Source organism: Lissotriton helveticus, chromosome 12 (assembly GCF_964261635.1).
Source record: "Lissotriton helveticus chromosome 12, aLisHel1.1, whole genome shotgun sequence".
NCBI classification, from domain to species: Eukaryota; Metazoa; Chordata; class Amphibia; order Caudata; family Salamandridae; genus Lissotriton; species Lissotriton helveticus.
The window spans coordinates 811,995,912-812,019,728 of record NC_136073.1 but is presented as its reverse complement, the minus strand read 5'-3'; the positions used below and the strand labels follow the sequence as shown (position 1 = coordinate 812,019,728).

Here is a 23,817-nt window from a genome sequence, read left to right as displayed (position 1 = left end):
TTTGCCACTCTTCTTAGAATATAATTTTATTAAGAGAGTATCTGGAAAAAAACAGTCAGTCTCATACTAACATAAGACAAAAAAGACAGCTGTACCACTAAATATCCTTCCTTTTCCATCTGTTAAAGTTTATGGCAACTGAATGTACACCAAACTATGAGCCTGATGTATCATTACGCGTGCCGCAAAAACATTGTTTGCGACTAGTATTATTGTGACTAGCATTGAATTTTACAAACCGACTTAATGCACTAATATGTTGGATTGTAAAATTCAGAATCGGAAACGGTCGCAATCTCACCTACCTAAATAATATTTATTAGGTACGGGGTAAAGCACAACTCAGATTGGATATATTCACAGAAATGGGGGCCCGCAAGGGTCAGGAGACTACCATGTCTGTGATTGCATTTAGATAAGGAAACTTTTTTTTCAAAGCAGCTCAAATTCCTTTAATTGGTAGTTGGAGTTGGTAGTGGTCCTCCGGAGACCCACAAACCGTTTGCACAATTCACAAAGAACCCAAAAACGTTACCAAGTCCTAACATGGGACTTATATATTATAAATCCCATTTTTTGCACGCACAAACTCCATTTTGAGGATACTCCATCTGGCTTTATGTGCGTAAAGCAGTAAATGTTCGCATAGATGCGCCCGCAGCACCTTTTGATCGGAAGAACGCCATCTGTAGTGTGATGGCCTTTATAATTGTAGCGGGGGCCTTTGAAGCAGTGGTGCCTGGTGCTGGTCCAAGATAAACATTGCCTTGGCAGGTTTTCTTGATATATACCAACTATGCAAATAGGTTCCTTTCAGATTCCAAGTTCAGGATTTTCTAAGTTTTGTGGAGAGAAAATCTAAAATTATATGAAAGACAGGCTGGCAGCTATTATTGGCATATATCTCTTTAATAACAGAACTTCTTGCAGCCATAAAGGACATTACGATATTGCAGTGATGTCAGACAACACATGACTGTTACACCAGCGCTCTAGCGGAAGAGAGAGAAGCGGGTGGACTCAACAAGATCACAAAGCTCCCAAAGTCACAAGAAAAGGAGGGGGCAAGGAAAGGCTTTGAAGCAACACTTCGGTACAAAATAAGACCATGGACGAATAAAAAGTTAGCAAATGGGAGTGACAATAAAGAAAACCAATGATAAGCAAGGGCTGACCCAAAGCGGTCTATAGTGATTGATATTGCCTACAGTTGGTCTTTCGACAGAAGCTAGATAAAGATATCCGTAAGCGAGACTTAAAAAGAAGTGTTAAGAAGGTCTAAAGCAAGTGATAAGCTTACAAACTGGGCCCAGAGTGTAATCTAGGGAATAGGTTTTCGATGGTATTATGAGGAAGATACCACTTGAAGATAGAGTCTTCACATCGAGGAAGGGAGGCGGATAAAATGTCCTCCTTCTTGGCCTTACCAAGATTTTAAAGTCTATCTGAACAAAGCTTGGGAAAACTCAAATGTAAGGCAAGACACAGAGTTATGTGTGCGTTCAAAGCCCCCCGGGACTCTGCTGGTCATGTGACCTACGTCTTGAAGTAGAAGGTCCTAAATATAGAGATGGGGACCAGTCTTCTTCCTGGTGGAAGTCCACCAGGCGGCGCATCGCCAAAAGGCCTTTTCGGCAGGGTCGGAAGTAGCGAGCGGGTCCTGAAGGGGGAGGTCTATAGTGACTAGAACCTTGACCGGGAAACTCAGTCCTGGAGTTTTCTTTCATAAACGACCCGCAAGCATGACCACCTCTTAGCGGCATCATTCCTGGATATTTATTGCTGTATTTGAAGTTACACGTGCATCCACAATGATTTAACCAATCTTATTAAAGATTCATGATTTTACAAGTAAGCATTTTCGTGGTTGTAACTAGTTTTTGTAGCAGGGTTTTTGTTTCTGTCACCATTAGTGTGACTAAACAGTATCTTCAATGAAACCCATTCAGGATTAAGGTTTTTTTAATCCACTTTCATGCCACTTTATGTGATGTCATTAAATGTAATCTAATGACACTTCCGGTGACGTCATTATCAGGTGATGGGGATCAAAATATGATTATTATCACTTTTGCTTTCCTCGTGATTTCAATGAAATGATTACCACGCTTTAGCTCCCATTCGTGGGGTAGTAAGCGCTATATAAATGTAATTACAATACAATACAATACACCATCTTAAACTGAGCTATCTGCAGAGCTCTCAAGCTTCCCAGACCCCTCCTCGAGTGGCTCATACACTATAGATTTGTTTGTTGCATTCTGGTATTTGCAGTCAATGTACAATTATGGGGTTTTCTGGACTACAAGTCCCACAATGCAAAGAAAAACAGTGACCAGGTTAGCAGCTCCCCCATGGAGCTGGCTTCTCTAAGACCTCTGTGTCATGGAGACCATGAAGAATTGTGAGGTCTGCTGTATTTGTAATAAGAGAATTTCAAGCCTCAGTGGTACCCATGAACCTCAGAACTCAGTAAAACGTCTCACATTGGACAAATAAAGTAGTTACACGTTGGCTCATTTGCATCTATAATTCAAGCGCAATCTGCTAGCCAGACTTTCAGATTCTGGCGGGGCATGCTCAGCTTTTCATGCTTCTACGGCCTTTAAAATAGTGTTCAAGCTTGTTGGGTGGAAGTAGTTCTATTGCTTACCTTGTGAGATGTTCTGGGGTGGGGAAATTACTGTTAATTGTATATTTAATCTACTGTTGTGATAACCTCCTAAACCTATTCCCTCTGGCAATCTGTGACCACATGAGTCTCTCTGATTAGTCTTCTTGACCTTTGACCTCTCATCTTTACAGACAAGCATGAAGAACATGGAGCCCGAGCTGACGTGCCCGGTGTGTAAGGAGATGTACAAGCAGCCCCTGATCCTGCCCTGCCTCCACAACGTGTGCCACCTCTGTGCCAGTGAGATCCTGGTACAGCATGGCTACATCTGCTGCGACCCCAACTCTGAGCCCACCTCGCCCGCTTCCTCGCCTGCTACACGGAGTCCGCGCATGGGCAGGAGGGTGGTGCCCAAGCCTGATCGCCTCGACCGCCTCATTAAGTCAGGTGAGCCAAGGCGTGGGAGGGGATATGCCCCACAGACACCGGTCATGGGTCTCCTGAGCTGGCACTCAAGTTGCCTGAAGTGGGAAGGCAGCTAGTGCCCAAATGAAGGAAATCAGTTGCATGCTTCAGCAGTGGTCATCAGGCTGAGAGACAAATTAGCTTTTCCATGACAGGCAAGATAGTTGTGTCCCCTGCAAGGCAGTGCTTTGTCCATCTGAGCTGCTGTGTTTACCAATTGCTGCTAGGGCAACCATCTTTTTTTTTAACCTCCAAAGCTCTCATCTTTCTCACTAAACCATAAGCCTCTTTCTTTGGTATTAGCCCATAAGCAGCAATCTTTGGCACCAGCTCATAAGCAGCCATCTTTATCGCCAGCCCATAAGCAGTCATTTTTGTACTTACCACATAAGCAGCCATCTTTGCTCTTATCCAATAAGCAGCCATCTTTGACACCAGGATGTCTAAATAAACACCTTTGCCCCTGGCTGCATGAGCCTGCTATCCCTAGGTCTCCTTTGCCACACAGTGGGCCCCTTGCACCACTATCTTTGTCGCATGGGTGACTTAGTCATCTTTGTTCTTACAAACTGACTACAAAGCAAAGACCAGCTAGAGAGATCGATGAACGGATAGTCTTATTTAACATTTTATTTAATTGAAAAGTTTTATAAAGTGCGAACATGACCCCGCAGGGTACCAGAGCGCTGTACAACGCAGCTGGCTGGTTAAGCTAGAGCGGGAAAACAAAATAGATAACTACGCATATGCAGCAGAAGCACATTGGAGACAAAAAATAGACATATAAACAGTTAAAAAGATGCAGATTGTATAGTAGATAACGGAGGGAAGGGTTGTAAGGTCAATTCAAAGAGTTTGTGTGGCTATAGTACTATTGTCGCATGTAGCTATTCAGGAGCAGGAGAGCATTCCATATTCTCAGAGCAAGACCAGAGAAGCTGCAGTTGTAGGCTCTCTTTTTGAACTTTGGTGGTTTCAGCAGTAGTGTTTGAACTTCTTAGAGCGTGATTCCCACCCGATAGTTCAAGTTTATTTGGCAGGTGAGTGGGCGTTTTCTGATGCAGTGCTTTGTGCGTCAAGCGGGCTATCTTATACCTGATCCTTGTATCGAGGGAAAGCCAGTTTAGTTGGATTAGATCAGGTGTGATGTGGTCACATATTCTGAAGCCCATGATGAGTCTGGCAGTAGAGTTCAGAGTGGCCCTTAAAGGGTCCAATTTAGCTCTGGGCAGCCCAGCCAGGTCACAATTCCTTAGTCTAAATGGGAGAAACCAAGGGATTGGACAGCTTGTTGCAGGTCAGTGGGCGGTAGGAATGGTTTGATTTTCCTTAATGTGTAGAGTTGGTAATTGGCCCCTCTTGTCACACTGATGTGATCCTGCATATTCAGGCATTTGTCCAGGATTAGGCCAAGTGATCTAGTGGAGCTAACAACATGTGGGGTGCAGTTGAGGGCTGTTAGTTGTTTGAGCCAGTCCTGAATGGGCGCATTATAAATGTGGGAGGCAAGCAAGAGGAATTCAGATGTGAGTGTATTTAGCAAAAGCTGGTTATGAGATAGCCACTGTTGGGTTTTTAAAAGAGCATAGTTGAGAGTAGTGTTGTTGTCCGGTGAAGACATTTTCCTATACAGTTGAGTACCATCCACGTACATATGACATTGTATGTTAGTACGTTTCAGAATTTTGGTGAGATGTTCCAGATACAGGTAGAAAAGAGTTGGTGATAGTGGTTATCCTTGTGGAGCTACAATTGAGACTGGCTTACATTTGGAAAGGTCGTGGTTGACTTTGATTCTTTGAGTTCTACTTTGAAGGAACAAGGCAAACCAATTAAAGACTGGACCCCATCCTTGTTTCAAGGAGGTCAATACATTTGTTGTGTTTGACCGTGTCAAACGCTGCGGAGAGATCCAGCAGTATAAGTAGGCATGGTTCGTCATGGTCAATTAGTCTTATGGCATCATCCACAATGTGTGTTAAAGAAGTTCCAGTACTGTGTCCAGACCTGAAGCCAGATTGGTACTGGTCAAGTTGTGTATGTACGTATTTCTCAAGTAGTTTGGATAAAGTCATGATATTAGACATTGTTCGGAAGTTGCTAGATTCAGATAAATCTGCCTTCGGTTTCTTTGGTACGGGGATGACTTGTCCAATCGTGAGGCAATCTGGAATCAAGCCTTGCGCGGGAGATTCATGTACAATCTTCGACCAGAGAGAGAAAATGGATGAGGTTAGTTCTTTAAAGAATTTGGTGAGCATAGGAATGTTGAAGTGATTTGACGGTTTTAATGTAGTTATGATGTTAAGCAGCTCCGCATTGTCTAGTAGTCTGAAGGTATTCAAATAAGCATCATTTTTTGGAGTATAGGCAACTGAAACAACCAGAAGAGAGCTCATCCAAGGTGTACATGAAGCGAAGGTGGAGTGAGCTAGATTCTGTAAGTCTAGTAAGGAGAGTTGCAGATCTAATTCGATCTTTCTTGTTTTTTCAATTAAATGGGCTGAGAATTCCTCACTGCTTGAGAGTTTCCATTCATCTATCCTTCCGCCCAAGCATCCTTCTGTCCATCATCCATCCATCCATTGTCTATCTGTCCATCCCTCTATCCATCCGTCCATCCAAATCAACCAAACAACAGTCCAATCCAGTTACAGATCTATTCGGCCATCCACACATTCCCTAATTCATCTCTCCATCTGTTCAAGCACCCACTGCTCCAATCAATCAATCAATTACCTACAACCCATTCAGCCTTCAATAAAACCACCTTGACAGTCATTGACTCATCAATTCACTTCCCAACCTATCTGCCCACCTAGATATAGATAGATCTAACCATCAAATTATTCACTCATCTAACCACTCAGCATTCTGTTCAATGATCTAAACTACTCTCCACGTGTACAAACCATGGATCCATCCAGCTAGGCATCCACCAATCTCCCTTCTAGTCATGCATCAAACTATCAACTAATACCACCAACCTGCAGTAAAGCACCAACCCATATTCCCTCTTCAGTCTCTTCAACCAGATATCTCAGCATCCAAATAGCAATTCTCAGTGGATAACGTCTCATTGACTTCTCTTTTCCACCAGGGTTTGGCACGTACCCCGGGAGGAAGCGAGGAACTAATCAGGTTCAGACGGTGATCTTCCCATGCCCAGCTTGCCAGAGAGACGTGGACTTGGGTGAGCGTGGACTGGGCAACCTCTTCCGGAATCTGACCCTGGAGCGCATCGTCGAGCGATACCGGCAGACGGTCAACATCAGTACCACTATCATCTGCCAGTTCTGCAAGCCACCCCAACAGGAGGCCACCAAGGGGTGTACTGAGTGCCGTTCCAGCTTCTGCAATGAATGCTTCAAGCTCTATCACCCCTGGGGCACCCAAAAGGCACAGCACGAGCCCACGCCACCCACTCATACCTTCAGACCCAAGGTATGAACCTGTGCTATATGTCCTCACCTTTGGGCACCACATTCACAAGACCACACTGCCACCTTCACCTGCATGCCAAGGTGGCTCGACACAACCTTCTGGGCTCAATAAAAAGCCCATGCTGCCCACAGGTACATGTCCACTCCTCTCATACACACCTAGCAGTGACAGCTCCTCCGCTAAGGCAGAGGAGCGCCGCCCACTGCTCAAAAGTAAAAAGAAATGATAATAAAGTAACGTTATTATCATTTTATTTTTCCTATTGAAGGCAGTGGTGGGGCAGGACTGGCCAGAGCAGGTGGAGGAGTGGTTTGCACTCCCTAAGTGCTCATGACTGTTTGGCCGGCCCTTTTGGGCCGACCAAACAGGCATGCGCACTTTGCATGTTCCACACCAGGGAGCATTACACAGCCTGGTAAGGAACAAGCACAGGCTCCCTGTTACCGTCTGAGTGCCTAGCCATGGTCCTCAGACCAATTACAACGCTGCATTGCAGCTTTGTGATTTGCTCAGGGGAGCATGTGTGCCCGGATGCTTCCTGCTGCCGGCCGGGACAGGGAAGAAGGAAGAGGACAGAGGACAGAGGAGAGGCAGCAGCCAGCCGTTTCAGGTAAGTCCTTTTTTTCAGCATCTGTGAGAGAAAGCTCATAAACAAATGTAATAACCAAAAAAACGAAAATAAAAAAACCCACTGGTAATAGAAGATGATATAAAGGTAAGTCAAGGGGAATTTATAAAAATGAAATAGGAAAAACAGATAGGTAACCATTGAAAGGCATGGTAAACCTGCGCGATAAGAGTGCTCACAGGGGTAGCTCAGTCTGGACAGAAGCAAAATACGAAAAGAGAAACAGAGAACATAATTAATAAAGGAATGCCGCCATGCAACGTGAACAACCAAATTGAGGGTGTTCACTAGTAAAGACCAAAGGTGTGAAGCTATTGGTGCAGATAGAGCATTACACTTAGAAATAATCAGCACGAGAAAGAGCCAAATAATTAATCCAAAAGTATGAAGTTGTTAATGCGAAAAGAGCATTGAGCTATTAGAAGCTCAGTGCAGATGTAGAACTAGATCATAAAATCATCACCACAGTAAAGCTGTATAAATTAAATAATAAAACAAATATAAAAATATAAGTGAGGGAGGGCATTAAAACAACACACCGACCCATAAGTGGCAACGTGAACAGGGAAATTAAAAGAGCAGTGCCAATCGCACACAGCATCATGATAAATATAAAGCGAGGAGTGTGTTACATTTAAAACTGATGAATTCAAATATGAGCAAGGTGAGAAAAGTATCAACGATCGCTATATTCGGTGCAATACATGCGAATGTCTAGTTCTGCCATAGATGTTGGGAGAACCGTTTGGAATGGCGATGCAGTCAAAGGCTCCTGCGCCTAATGGGAGAGGCGAGGGCAACTGTTCTGAATAGTGCAGTGAGTGGTGGGAAGAGAACCAACTCCTGGAATCAGATTGACCTGAGAGTTGAGGACTCCCGGGCTGGGTAGCAGAGCAGACAATTTCAAAGGCAGGAGCAGTGGAGGTGCAGTTGGTTACCCCAGCTTTACTGCCAGTGCCACACTTTTTTTTCCGGTCTGTGTTTCCGGAAGTGGCGACAATGGCTAGAAATACAATTTGGAAGAGCTTGTATTTCTCTGTTTCTCTGTGACCCGGAAATGGAAGAGAAAAATACACAATCGTGGTTTTAGGGAAATAACAGCATGTAGTCGGCGAAGGTCGTGTGCCTCATTGTTCTGCTTGCGGAGGCTGTGTGAGCAAGACAAAGAGAAGAGCCGGCATGAAACTGATGCATCGGACTGTATGCATGTAAGAGAGACATTTAAAGAAAGACTAGAGCGCATTGTGAAGAGGCACATGTATGTGTGTAATCTGATATCGGTGAAGGAGAGGAGCGCGATTACTACACTGCAGCAGTTGTAGACCAGAGTTCCGTATGAGTGGGCGCTGAGTTGAGATAAAAAAAAGGTTCTGCTTCAAAAACGGATGAAAACAGTACTTGAGCCACAGGAGACTGAAAAGAGAAACATACTAGGAGCAATAGGAAATAGGTATGCGACAGCCAGTAGAATTGGAGGAAAAGTAAGTGGCAAGCACAGGAACCAATGAAAAGCAAGGATCGAATGTAAGCCTCTTTTAAGATTTATATTAACAATAGTTTTAACAAGCACAGCACAACCGCTGTGCAGGAGAAACCTAAAAAGTGACACAAGGCAGTTCATAAACCAAATATAGACCAATTGGCAACCAGATTTCAATTAGGTCGGATAAGCCGCTGTATGACCAGCTTGTATCAGGAGAAACTGACTCAGAGGTGGGCAGTAGCAGATGACTGACAAGCTTATTCTTAAACCACTGTCTCAGTTCGCTAATAATCAATTTACTCTTTTGAATATTAAGAAGAGCGGATAGTTTCACTTGACATAATAAGACTCTTTGGGCTTTAAAGATTGGTTTCTAGATGTTTGGCTGCAGTTTTGGTTTATTGCAGTTGGCATCATGTACCATTGCACAAACTTAGAAAAAGACTACATACGTAATATATAACATCGGAATGTTGAGAACTCTATTGAAAAGAATGGAGAGGCTCTGGGCCAAGGTTGGCTATTAAGGACCTTCTGCTCCAACATTCCAATTCTTGTCTTTCAGTCGTTCTCTGTTTATTTTAGAATATTCTACGATCAGTGGTGAGAATATTCTAATAAAATTGCAGCCCTAATGCCATGGGCTATACTGGCTTTTAAAGGCCCTCTCCCTCTCTATAGGCCCTTGCCTGCTGAGTGGGCTTATAATTTAGGATTGGTGCCTTTAACTACTGCTGTAGCCCTTGGCTGTGCAATATAATGCTCAATTAGGACACTGGAATGTTGAGAGGTCCATTGAATACAATGTAGAGACAGAGGGCCAGTAATGGCTGGAATAGACCTTTTTCAACATTTCACTGCTTATCTTTCTGTTTCTTCTTGATTAAGACCAGCTTTAAAGTCCTTATGCATAGAGTATACCAGTTGATTAAGTGCTTCAACCTCATTATAGGCATTCGCATCTAGCTCGGGCCTAAAACTCAGAAGAGGGACTTTAAAAACTTTGTATAACTCTCAATAGCGGGATATAGGGCTATGCAGTACAATAGACGACAAACTATAGAGAAATACACATCATATGTGTTGCAAAGGCAATTGCATAAAGGGATATCAAGTACAAGAATATTGTGGAAAAAATGTGAAAAGGTAAGCGCGTATTGGAGAGTATAGATTTAATATTCCTAACTCCACGTCTAGCTACCTTGAAGGTGTATCCTCATGGTACATAGATTTGGAATTAGGTTTAGAACATCTATGCGCGCTTACCTTGCAATATTTTGTCTCTCAGTAATATGTCTACAATATTAGTATCCCATGATAATCTGTAGTTGATATTTAGAATCCGCACTGAGACGGGTTATATGATAAGAGCTGATGAGTAATTTTCAATGAAATGTCAAACTGACTGGGACTGGGAGTCCTTATCTAAAAATAACTGGGGTGGGTGGAAGGGCCTATGGCCCTACACTCTGAAATTGTGTCATATATGGTAGGGAAGACCTTGTCCCCTCCTATGTGGGGGATCCAATATTACCAGGTGCCTATTTGCATCATCTAACAGCCCATTGTAACCCAGGGTTGGTGATTACTGACAGATGTTGTTTCCAGCTTCCACTAACCCTCTACTGTCACTTTTTGATACAGGGATTATTGTGCCCAGAGCACAAGGAGGAGGTGTCCCACTACTGCAAGACATGCCAGCGGCTGGTGTGCCAGCTCTGCCGGGTCCGAAGGACGCACACGGGGCACAAGATCACACCTGTCATAAGTGCCTACCAGGCCCTAAAGGTAAGGACAGCCTTGTGAATATACGTAAAGTAACTTTCCCTCTGTGCCCTGAAGGAAAACTCAAGCCACAACTGATGCAAAGGGCTCAATTGCATGTGCAGCAGCCACCATGGCACGTGTCACAAGACGCATTCAGAAGGCACCACAGAAAGCTGGGCATGACTGGCCATAGCGGGCACCCTGCGTTTTTTTTTTTGTTGGGCGGCCAGTTTGGGGGCTGTTTTTAGATTCCTGGGGTGGCCATTTCTGTTACTGGGGGCTAGTTTTGCAGCATAGTTGTAATATCATCCCCAGAAACAAAAGCAGCACAAAGCTTTCCACTAGCACCCCCCCACTTCCTAATTCCCCCCACTCCAGGGCAGGCCGAGCTCTTTCCCAGGGTCAGTATTGGTTTCCTGTCTGGCCCTGACAGAAAGGGCATCATATATCATGGCACATGAAAGATTTGCCATTACACATTCAACTTCCACTCTAATATGTACAGCAGCCCTAAAGAGATTACCAGTCCCTAAATCTACAAATTTTAGTGGAGACTGCTGAAAATTTACCTGAAATGTGCAGGGTTTTGCTGTGATTTTATTATGTAAACATATAACAATATGAAACCTATTATTTTCAAAGGGCAAATTAGGGGCCTGTTTTAGGGTTTGGAAGAGAGGGTACTCCTTCTCAAACCCTTGGTTACTGTGCCTCATTTTTAAACAGACAGACTGGGAAGTATTCCATTAACAGAGCTGCCTGTGGCCACCGAGGGAATTCTTCCTTCAACGGGATGCCAGAGTAGGGGCCATCAGAGGAAGAATATTACACCATGCACCTTATTTAAGGTGCACTAAGTAATGCCTTTGTTCATGTCCTCCACCGCCAGGGAAAAAGCAATAATGAAAAAAAGACTCATAGGTTATGTAGGTCATTCTATTTTTGCTGTTCACAAATAAAAAAAAACTTTAGGAGTTTGTTTTTGGAAACCAAAAAACTTTTGAAAAGTTTTAACCCTGGCCACCATGGCTGATGATACCGTATGTCAAACTTTTCATTGACAGGAACAGCTATGGCGGTGGAGCCGGTCAATGTAGAGAGATGTCCAGTAAAGTACTCCGTCGCCCTCACGGACATGAATCCGTCTGCCAAACTCTAAATTAGGTCCTAAACCTACTCAATCTTCTCGTAAATGTGAGTGAACTTTCTGAAATTATTGGGGACCATTACACGACAGAGCACAGAGCCATAGTTGATGGTGTAACCGGCCACACAGTTTACTGCTGCTAACACACAGCATTTGTCTTCAGGCCTAATGAAATAAGACAACGCTTTGTCAATGACATGGCGGAAAATGGTGCCTCCATGATCATACAGATACTGCTGAGCTGATGATATCCAAGCACACGTCTCTCATTGCTAAAGAACCAAGGGCTAGATGTAGGTAGGCTATTACCGGTCGGTAACGGCCGAATTCGGCCGTTACCGACCGGTAATAGACTTTTCCTATGTAGGAGGCTTTTTTACCGAATCGGTAAATGAGATGTAGGAAGCACTGTAAACAGTGTTTCTGGGCTTTAAGGAGTCGTTATTTACCACCAACTATTAGTTGGTGGTAAATAACGAATTCCTATGTAAATGCAAATATGTGCATTTACACCTGTGCCATGTGACAGACATACATGCCCTTAGGGCATGTATGTGTGCCACATGTGCACACAAGCACTAATCAGGGGTGCAGCAGGGTGTCAAAGTGACACCCTGCCACCCTTGACTTTTTCCCAATTTTACCGAATCGGTATTTACCGATTCCGTAATTGACATTCATTCCTATGGGCCTCCAGGCCCATAGGAATGAATGGCAAATACCGAATCGGTAATTACCGATTCTGTATTTTTTCCCGAATTATTATCTACCTTGCAATTACCGATTCGAAAATACCGAATCGGTAAAATTCGGTATTTTCGAATCGGTAATTTACAATTACCTACATCTAGCCCCAAGTCAGGTAGCCCTCTGGCCGCTGACTGAACACCTTGCCTCACCTGTGATTACATCAAATAATAGCACACCTTTGGTTATTATGGCAGCACCCACCTGTTTGCCGGCTCACCCTATTCTTCTCTCTTGCAGGAGAAGCTAACTCGAAGTCTCACCTACGTCCTGTCCAACCAGGACACCGTCCACAACCAGATCAGTGAACTGGAAGATGCGGTCAAACACACCGAGGTGAGAGATTCTGTGCTGAGGTACGGAAAATAGCAGCCCTCAACCAGAGGCTGCACATTCTGTGGGGGATCTGGGCACTACTTGAGAGGGGAAGAGCAGGAAAGATACCAGAGAGACAGACTAGATGTACATTTTATTCATGCTGCAATCTGAATGTCTGTGACCTCAACTCCTATTTTTAGATCTTTCTTTAGCTTTTTCTGAAGTTGTCAGAATTTTCTTTTTAACCTTTTTTCTCAACTTGGCAACATCCATATAGGGATTAGCTTAAGCTTTGCTGATGAGGGTCTAAAACTCTAAGGTTCTTTGAGAAAGGGTTATGGGGTAGGGAAAGGGATAGGGAGAGACAGAGAGACACAGCGAGAGAGAGAGAGAGAGAGAGAGAGGTTAACCAAGTGTACTCATCCACTCTCTGTAGGATCATCCCCCTGGAAGCTAGACAGATAACATTTGCCCCCTACGCCTTTGCATTGCTCAATCGCTTTTTGATTTCTTTTAATTTTTGAGGTTGTATTTTGCCTTTTTCCCGAAAATTTGACCAATCAATGAAACAATAAATAAATTAAAAACTGAGGTTCCTTCTTTAATGCAGAGCACCCTTTTTCATAGTCATTCTAAAAACAATAGTAAAGACAACAGAGGTGGAGGGTGGTGGTTGATTTTGTCAGCATGAGAATTCGTAAATTGATGAAACCTTGAGTAGAACTCTGGTCTCTTCCAAAACCTAAAGCATCGCTCTGAAAATAAACATTATATCCTTCGGACAATCATGAATTGGCCATGTTGGTTCATACTGTGGTCAGGAATTCAGCATGCAGAGCTTCTAAGGGTCACAGTGAAGCATGAGCTTCATAGTTCAAAAGCTAAGGCATGTCACAATACATCCCTAAACCCAAGCAGGCGTCAGACAAAGCACATTCCAGAGTTCATATAGTGTGTGATTAATATAGATGCAGGACTGGGGAAAAAGAAAAACTTTTTCCTCTATCCTAGATAGCCTTTTTTATAGGTTTCCATCAGAAAAAGTATATCTCTACCACTGTGCCACGTTCTCCAGGCTACCTTCAGGGGCAGCTGGTAACATATGAAAGTGGCGTGGCGAGCGAAGTGCCCCACCGCTTCCCAAAACAGAAAATAAAACAAGCATAAAAAAAAACCACTGGCATGCATTACAATAAAATAAAAAAATTAAAAAATGTACTTACCCTGCTGAGTCCTTCTTGTCCTGTCTGTCTCCGCGCAGGATTGAAACTGCAAACTTCCCTAAACAATCCTGATGCTGCTCATGAGAGAAGAGCCAGGATTGGATAAGGCGGGCTGGCTAGACGCTCCATAAGGCCCTGGAGGCCTGTGATTGGTCTCCACCCAGCTGTCTAAGGCAGCCGGGTAGAGACCTGCTAAGTGCGCTTGTCAGGCTAGCCATCTGAAGACAGCTGGCCAAACTGACATGCGCACCTTGCAGTGTCTGGCCAGCCTTCCTCTAGTCCACCATACTGCCAATCCGCAGCAGACGACAGGACACGCCTCAATTTCACCTGCTCCCTCCGGGGCAGGCTGACTGACGGCTGCAGCGCTCCTCATGAAAAATAAAATGACCTATGAAATAATTTCAGGGCCATTTATTGTTCAGATTTACTGCAGCCCACTGCGGGCAGGGGGTGACGTTCCCCTGCCCTCAAGAAGAAACCGCCGCTGACTACCTAGTTTTGTATTTTGCCGAATATCAAATAGTTGGGTACATTTCCTACTATTGCTAAATAGGGAGGCTAAGATAATTTCCTGCAAACTAGCACCCCAAACCAGATGAATATACTTTAAAAAGACAATAAAGACTGCTATGTTTATTTTATACATCAGTATAACTTGTGTAATTGTAATGTGAAAACCCTACCATAACAAATAACAATATGCAATGACTTTATTTCAAATTGTTAAATTACAGTTTACTAACTAATGAGGTGTTTTTATTCAATTCTAATGACCTGTTTACCTACAAAAGCCCCATTTGTCTGGAACAATGACTGGATATCAACCAAATACCTACTCAAAGTTAAATCCTGGTACACCCCTTAGATCTGTAGTTAATTTTGTTTATAAGTTATGGCAATCCCACAAAGTCGATTCGCAGATGAGGTCTTAAGAGTCCCATAGATAATGTTTGTAAGATGAAGTGCTCCCAATTCAAGATGGCGTATGGACTGCAATTCCAAAGGTGGGATTAACGAGCAATGTCTCTGATACCTTAAATCCTTAAGTTTGTAGGTCCTAGACACAGTGAGGCTTTACCGGTGATGGACTCAGAGCTGCAAGTTAACTTGTGTATTTCTTTGTCCAGGTGAACGGAGCGAAGGCCAAAGACGAGGTGACGCATCTGATCCGAAACCTTTGCGCGGTGCTGGAGGAGAAGCAAGCTGCGCTACTGCAGGCCATCGAGGAGTGCCAGCAGGAGCGGCTGTCCAACCTGGCTGCTCAGATCCAGGAACACAGGAGCATGCTGGAGAACTCGGGCATGGTGGGCTACACCCACGAGGTGCTGAAGGAGACCGACCACCCCTGTTTCGTGCAGGTCGCCAAGCAGCTACATAACAGGTAAAGGCACCCGCTTGCAAAGGAGCAGCAACGACAATTAGTTAGTGGATTAAAGCTAGAAAAAGCCGCACAACAGGTATATGGTCCAACAGATAGAGGGATCAGACAATACGGGGACTTTCAGGACGCTGCTAACCATGACAGGATTTTGGCCTTGAATAATGATGGTGCTTGGAATTTTCACATAGTGTGTATATTAGGATGTCTATTTTACTTTAGCCAAACCTTTTAAAAACAATTGTGAGTAATGTAATTTGTTCATGAGAAAGGCAAGGGCCCCTGTAATCCTTTACTTTTGGTCTGTTAAATTACACCCTGAAGCTCTGATTACTCAGAAGATTGACCAAGCAGTAAATATGAATGAATAATAAAGTATCCTGTAGAACTATGTGCTAATTCCTATAACCCCAACCATTATTCAATTTCTATTGATAGATAGTAAGAGATTATTTTCAATATGGTGCTTCCATGATGTGGTTGTTTATTACATCTTCTCCTGAAGAAGGAGACTTAGAATTGTCAAAAGTGCAGAAACTTTGGCTGATATGGAATCCCGGCAGGCATGATGGAGTTTGGATTGATTAAGTTACAATCATGACAGATTGTTCCATTAATTTGTTAGGAATCTGGGGACTAGATCATGTGGATATATGTATTTAAGATCCTTAGATGAGGGCCCACAGGTTTGTTGATTGAACATTTGGCATCATCCCATATATAAAAGTAGGAACATATGACTCCTGGATTGTTAAGAAAAATGTGCCTTGTTTTTAAAAATATTTATGTCTTCTTTAGGATTAAATATATGAAATGTTCTACTTTTTTATTTTTTTGTAGTTTTCTTTGTTTGTAATTATTGTTCTAGAGATGTTGATAGCTCTTTTGCTAGACTAACCTCACCCATCAGATTGTGATAGCCCTGGTTTGAAATTAATACAATGGTGCTTTTCTCATTACTTGAGTTGGCAACAATATACAGGGTTCAATAGATGCAGGGGCAGATCCGCATAAGGGTCACCAGTAGTAGGCGTCAAATGGCACATGGGCCATCACATGCTGGGTCAACAGTTGTAATCGTAAACTCATGGGCTTACATGTATACAAATATAGGAGCTAGCAAAGGCCAAAAATCAGATACGAAGGCCTACAGGTGCATTGCTAAAGAGATACAGGGACACCGCCTAGCTTAGATGTCCATAGGCCAACGCTTAGGTACAGACACCAACAGTGTAGTACAGGAGTTAGTAATTACAAGTGCCAAAGGTGCCATGACCTATACTTAAATAGAACAGTGGTCAGCTATCTAAGCTTCTAAGCCTTCTAAAAGCACAAAAGTTCACCAAACACTGAAATGGCTGCAGTGAAAGTGACAAAATGGAGTCTGCACTGTAATTTAAGACATGATAAACATGAAATTAAGCATAATTGCTAATGTGGCGCCAAATGTAATTGTAGACTAGGTCACATCAAATACACATGGGAGGTTTGTTTTCCCCGCTAGCTGCGCTGATTGTTGCGGCTTCGCTGTGTCAGACAAGCTGCAATTTGCTCCTCATTCGCACAACCACAAATAAGAATAGTACTGGTAATCGCATTCATGATGTGCAAGTATGGCATTGAAGTGGCTTCTTAGCGCTGAGAGGAAAGCCGGGCCAGACCTTTGATGTAAGATTACTAGGGTAGTGACTAGCCGCGAGCACACTCTCACCTTGTTCCCCAGTGCGGATAATCAAAGTTGGGGTCACTACCAGGAGATGCTGGTCATAGGGGTATTTTTACAAGGAAATGTCGGAAGGCGGAGCTGTGCCAAATTTGGCAGCGCCAAGCTCCAACATTTCCAAAACGCATGGATGCACCATATTTACAACACCTTACTGCACATAACAATAATTAATTGATTTTTGCTCTTTCTAGGAGAGTTGCAGAATGCAGCACACAAAGAAAAAAGCAAAACTGAGGTGAAATCAAAGTATTTATCCTTGTTTCGTCATTCTAACACTTGCTATTGCATGGCGTTAGATGTTGACGCTGCCTCAGATGTACACATTCTTGTAAATCTAGGGCAGCGTCAAAAAGCAATGGGTATTGCGGTGGAACGCTCACAGCAACACACATTGCATGACCTTTCACACAAAGTGATGCGTGTAAAAGGAACATATTTACATGGCGGCGTTGAGCCACAAAAAGTGTTTTAAAGGTGCTTTGTAAATATGGAGAAGGGCATAGCGCTAACAGAACATCGCTAAAACTGTTGCGTGGGAATACCAACAGCAACACCCATGTCCCGGCCCTAACACGCAACATGTTGTGTGAACAGGGGCGATATTTACAAGCATAGGTTAGGTCACCAGGGTGACGTTACCTGTGCTTGTAAATATCCTTTAGCAGGCTGTGCCACTGGTGCATCACGCATCGTGATGCGCCACTGGTGCGTCACGCATCGTGATGTGCCACTGGTGCGTCACGCATCGTGATGCACCGGCGGCGCATGGGGCTTGTAAATCTGCCCCCACATTTCCTGCTTTCACGAACAAGGAGAGTTGTAAACGAAAAACCGTTTTTTTTCTCCATTTTGCTAGCTTGTCTGTTTTTGCTAATTTTTGCATGTTTCAACCTACTTTCAGTATGTGATGGAAACAGGTGTAAAATCCCATAAAAGCTATACATGTGTGAAAATTAAACAAATTTCCAAATTCAGCAAGCAGTCATTTCTGTAGATTGTTCATGGTTTTCCAAAAGAAACTAATCATTGAAACAAAAAAGAATGAAAATAAGTAGGAAACATTTCAATTGGTGGCAACATATTCATCTGCAATTTTTTGCCTCAATGCCTGATTCACAAAAGTAACAAACCATTAGATCTGTCAGACCCTTCTGGTCTCAGGGATAGATGGGGTTTTAGGTTGTCCAAAATTAACCAATACCCAGAGAAAACAACTGAGCTGCAGCTAGTAAAGATTTTTCATTGGATACCAACCATGCAAGAATTCATATGATATAAACTAATTAATGAAAAATGGGTTAGAAGGAAATGTATGTCTTTTTTAAATGTTCACAGATATTAAGTTTAGGTATAGTGGGTATTTCTATATTTATGGTTTCACGTACAACCATATGATTCCGTGGGCATTTTGCAAAATGTGTTCTTTATTGCACACTGGCTTTCATTTGGAGGCTTAAATGGAGAGAAATCCAGTTGGTAAGAACAAATATTCCACCATTCTGTTTTCCCACACTTTTCCTGATGAAAATGGTACCTCATTTTTGTGGCTGGGCCTAGGACATGCAACAGGAATGGATCCAGTCTTTCCAGCAGTGAAATTGGAGTGCTTACGCCAATATCCTAGGAATTTCCAGAGGAATTACATTCTGCCTTGATATATTCTTGAAAAACTGAAGCCACTGTTTGTGGAAATCTTTGGATATGTTGAATTGTGGTTCTAATGCCAACAGCCGCAGTCGCGAAGTGAAGAGACGTGTTTCCACCCTCTAGTCTATTTACGCATGTACACTCTGAAGTCATAGAATCCTCACTGTGAGGATTTACAGTCTGAATCCCTAGAACCTGACTTTGTTATAGTATTACACTTGAGAAATCTCTGTGATGCATTTTTAGGTTTCGCTGGAGGGCGGAGCTCTTAGCTCCGCCTCCAGAGAAATCTCTTGATTTCAGTAAGGAAAATGGAATACGCCCCCCTGTCCCATTGGCTAGCTCCATAAATGGAGGCCAGCCATTGGGTGCCGGATCTGTCCGTCAAGGCCGGACCAGATTCGGGGGCGTTCCCGAGATTTTTTCCCTGGGCGGAGTTACGTTTTTCCCGTTCCCTCCCCTTTCCCGCCGTCCGTGTCCTCTCCCGCCCCCCTCCCGCCGTCCGTGTTCTCTCCCGCACCCCTCCCGCCGTCCGTGTCCTCTCCCGCCCCCCTCCCGCCGTCCGTGTCCTCTCCCGCCCCCCTCCCGCCGTCCGTGTCCTCTCCCGCCCCCCTCCCGTTCGTGCAACTCGAGTCAGCTGTGCCCATCAGCGAAAACAGGCAAGAGAGAGACTCTGAAGGGTACACACCCTCACTGCTCTCCCCTCTGCTCAGGAGAAGGCGCCGCTTAATCTTTCCATCACCGGCAGACCCCCTCAGTGAGGAAAATTTTACTGCGCAGATGCAGTGTTACTACCACCGCTCCCCGGCTCAGGCGCTGTGAAGAAAACAATTTCACCAGTGCGGAGCACACTTCACTACTCCCCTGGCACCAGCGCTGCTTAAACAACCGACTGCGCAGGTGCGATACTGTCTCCACGGCTCCGCGATCCAGGCTCTGTGAGGAAACGACAGCGCAGATGCCGAGCTCGAACACTGCTCGGAGGCTGCCAAATTCTGGAGACCACAGTGCAGAATTACCCAGGTAGCGCATTATTTCAGAAAGATTTTCATTTCCCCTTACTCCTCGTTATCTTAGAATGGATGGAGATACTCTTCTTACCAGATTGGCTGATTGATCTCTTGTCAATTATTAATTGGTTGCAACAACAGAAGGCTTGCATTTTGTGGATTGTGATTGGCTGAGAAAACACATTCCAGCTAGTCATTGGCTGAGAGGTTCCAGAGTATGCACGTTACTTGACGAAGCATTTAGTTGCTGCACGCCCCGCCTTCCGTCAGGGGGGGGTGAGATAGCTGAGAAGAGAGTGCCGACATGCCTACTTCTTACTGGGTGAACTGCGTGTCCTTAATTGCCTTAGTGAATTGACACACGAGACAGCTGGAATATTCTAGTGATCCGTGTAAACCGGATCGCTGCTGGTGAGTACTTTCCCTTAAGGTTTCAATCACACTGCGCCCCCTGTCCTATTTGTAAGATCCATCGAGAGCCACCCGGTCAGTACCTTTGTCAAGCGCGCGTCACCCCCGGTGCCCCGCCCTCCCCCGCTCCGACCTCAGTGGCTCCCGCCTGGAAGGTCCCTCTCCCGCTACCCTGTCACGGGCCTGCACCCCCGCCCGGGCCGCTACTAGTGCGGTGAGTGCCATTTGCAACTCTTGGTTGTTGAGAGGAGGCGCCGAGTGGCGCGCGGGGATGGCCTGGGATGCCCCCGGACTGACCACCTTTAGCCCTCTGCGAGGCCAAACTGTCCGGTTCTGCACCACCGCTCCGTGGGGGCGGGGCTGAGCCTCCCTTAGTTTCGCCAACGACGCTGTGTGGGGCTGCGGCTGGCCAGCTCCCACCGCCACACAGTTTGTGATGGAGCTTCGCTGCAGCCTTCCAACTCGCTGGCCCCCGGCCCCACCTGACAGTTTGGGGTTGCTGTTGGATGCTTGTGATTTGTAAGTCCGCTGCGAAGGCGGAGGAGAGCTCCTCGGGGTTACTATCAGAGCTCCCTTTTAAGCTCATTGGAATGAATTGGACATGAAGGTGAAAGTACACCCTTCGATATGGCGTTTTAAGCTTTTCTGTTTGTTAAAGTAATCGTATGCTTCTTCTCACGTACATAGGTTTTGAAAAATGTAACTTGGTAGTTTTAAATGTTTCTCTTTTGGATTTGTAGTGCGTCTAGAACAGGTTAGTATTTCTATATGTTCAATTATTCATTGTCAATAAAATGTCCATGTTTTAAACGTTCCATCGTAATTGTCCCCGTTGCACCCTGGCACGATGTGACTGGGCTGTGTACTAGGAATTTGTGCAACTTTACTCACCCCCATTTGAAAGTGCATATGTGGTTCATGGAGAGCTTTACTTGGACAGGTACTGAGTACCTGTATTTAACTTCATGTTGGTAGGAAACGTGCCTGCCGGTTTTAGAAACGGTGCAGTACTATTAGTGGGAGACTATTCCGGCTCTTCCCAGTGGCAGACAGGTACTCATTTCATGGATACTTAGCACTTGTATTCGTTCCAAGCGCTATAATCATGGTATTCGGTTCCTTAAATGTTTACGAGAGCCTGTATGTAGGTTTCTGTCTTTTTTGGTCTGGACAGTACCTATTTTGCGAGGGAGGGAGTGAGTGGTCTGTACCCAAGTTTAGCTGTTTACGTATGTGAACAACTTTTAATTTCGTGTATATTCTAATAAAGCAAGAAGGCCCTCTAAAGTTTACAATGGCAGGTACTGTCTTGGATATCAACTCTTTATACAACACTTCCCCTTTCAGCATTGGCATCAGATGATTTTAGTGCATCATGTCTCTCAGTAACCCAAACGCTTCTTCATTGTGTTTAGTAAAACGTCTTTAATCCAGCATGTCCATGCCGCAGCATCCTTTTTAGGTTTCGCTGGAGGGCGGAGCTCTTAGCTCCGCCCTCCAGAGAAATCTCTTGATTTCAGTAAGGAAAATGGAATACGCCCCCCTGTCCCATTGGCTAGCTCCATAAAAGGAGGCTAGCCATTGGAACAGAGATCTGTCCGTCATTCACGGACCAGATTCGTGGGCGTTCCCTCGATTTTTTTCCCTGGGCGTTCCCTCTGTGGAGTCATGCGGCGGTGGGCGGAGTTGTTTTTGTTTTTTTCGGCGCCATGTTGCTCTCATTCTGCGGCCGACCGACGTTGGAGGAAGTCCAGGTGGGTGAGTGCTTGTTTTTGACCGTGTGCTGTTCCCGCCCCCCCTCGCTGTCCTGTGCCCCGTTCCCGCCCTCCCCCCCCTCGCTGTCCTGTGCCCCGTTCCCGCCCTCCCCCCCCCTCGCTGTCCTGTGCCCCGTTCCCGCCCTCCCCCCCTCGCTGTCCTGTGCCCCGTTCCCGCCCCCTCCCGCTGTCCGTTCCGCCCCCCTCCCCGTGTGTCCGTTCCGCCCCCCTCCCCGTTACCGCCCCCCTCCCCTTTCACTCTCCGTTGCTTGTTAGGTCTGGGATTACACCCATTATAGCATTGCATTCTTCTGATCTACAATTAGGTCTCGGGTGTCTCTGCACAGGAGGAGGATTTGCAAACTATGTAATATAATCATTGCATACATTGGATAGCACCCGCTTGCCTCTTGTGTCTTTCCATCAATGATAGAAATGTTTTTAACACAGCCCCCTGCTTCTTCATTCATATATTAACACGACCCCCTTCACCATTATAGATCGGATATGCCGGGCACTGTTGCCTTGCAACTACTGGCTGCGATGGCGCAGACGACAACAACAACTTTCCGAGGTCTTCTGCTAGTGTGTTTTGGGAACGCAGGCGTGAAGATTGCTGACCTGTAAATTACATGCTCACTGTACCTTAACGCTTTAATGATGTTTGTTCTGACTGAGCCTCTTTGCAATGGCCAGAGTCTTAAAAGCAGTGAAAACACTTTTGTCTGCAATTAATATCCATCTGAGCATAGGTCAAGCATTCAGTGGGTTATAATTTGCAGTCTTGTTTTACCCAGTGGTGCCAAACATGATGACTCTCGCAGATGAAGTTGCAATATCAAGGGCAGAATTGCTTGAGTTTTTCTTTGTATCTTAAATTAAATCATGCAAGTAAATGTTGGTTCCTAAAGAAGAGACATGGGCTTGAACGTTTATTTATTTAGCGGTTTGTATTATTTTAAATATTGCAGCTTTGATTCCTATAGATTTAGGCAGGGCTTTAAGTGGGATGAAAAAACCGAGGAGTCTCCGAAAGAGGCTCTGTTTCTCTTCGTGCTGTTTTAAGAAATGCAATAGGTCTCGCATTTGCGAGAGATTAAGCTATTGGCATTGTAAATGACAATGCCTTTTATTTATCTGTTTTCAAAACCAACACATAAATAAAAAGTTTGTCATTTACAATGCCAATAGCTTAAACTTTTGCAAAGGCGAAACCGTTGCATTGTAAATGCTTGTTTCTTTCTGCTGCTAGAGTTTCTCAGAAGATGAGTCATAACTGAGATTCCCGCCTTGTAATAGAATCTAAGCAACAGAAAATCATGCAAATTGCAGAGAACCTCCAACAGTAATTGGAGTCCCAGCACACATCCCCAAACCCTTCTTTTCTTTAACATAATAACCATATTATTATTCATTAGCACTAATTCGGCAATGAGCAAGATTTCCTTTTATAACCAGACTTCGAGACGCGATATCCACCTTGCTCCAATTCGGAATAATGCATTGCTAAAGAGTTTGCGCCAACCAAGGCTGTGCAAATTTTCTACGTTTGACAAAGCATAACATTATGCATTTTTTTTAAACTTCACCAGTGAACCGAAAGCAAAGCTGACAATATTTAAAGAATGCAAACAAGATGTTCCTGTTCTGTAGTGATTTTTATTTTTTTTTTAAGACGTTTATTAATGTTCCGCATGGCAGTACATATAGCATAGCCTACAACCCTTAGGGCCGGCTGCAACTTGTGGGTGTCCGTGATGTATAAATAGACGCAAGTGACATATATGCAGTCACACATCGGCTACCTAAAGCCGTAGGTCGTTAACAGTAACCCTCGCGCTACAGGTGCTCTTATGTACAATGTACCTTCAAATGACGTCTTATTTTATTATACATAAAAAGAAAAACATTTCAACTCTGTAAACTGGACATTTCTCATCGGTGTGTCCCATTTTGTCAGCTGTATCTCCAAGGAACATGGCAGCAGCCGTGCTTCCGAAACCCATAAAGATTGCGTGCAGACCTCCGGTGTTTGTCAATAGTGTGGGTGTA

General features: G+C 44.4%; 1 protein-coding gene across 2 annotated transcripts in view; it reads left to right on the top strand.

Annotated features, from left to right (window-relative positions):
- Positions 1-365: 365 nt before the first annotated feature.
- The window catches only part of TRIM46 (tripartite motif containing 46), an 82,271-nt gene continuing 58,819 nt past the window's right edge, over positions 366-23,817 (top strand). The window contains exons 1-6 of one of the 2 annotated variants that reach the window (XM_078668290.1): positions 366-401; positions 2,818-3,061; positions 6,180-6,523; positions 10,279-10,422; positions 12,536-12,631; positions 14,967-15,220. In XM_078668290.1, the coding sequence (XP_078524416.1) occupies positions 366-401; positions 2,818-3,061; positions 6,180-6,523; positions 10,279-10,422; positions 12,536-12,631; positions 14,967-15,220 (1,118 nt within the window). Of the gene's footprint in view, positions 402-2,805; positions 3,062-6,179; positions 6,524-10,278; positions 10,423-12,535; positions 12,632-14,966; positions 15,221-23,817 lie in introns of those variants that run through there. The other variant, XM_078668291.1, reaches the window with a different exon arrangement.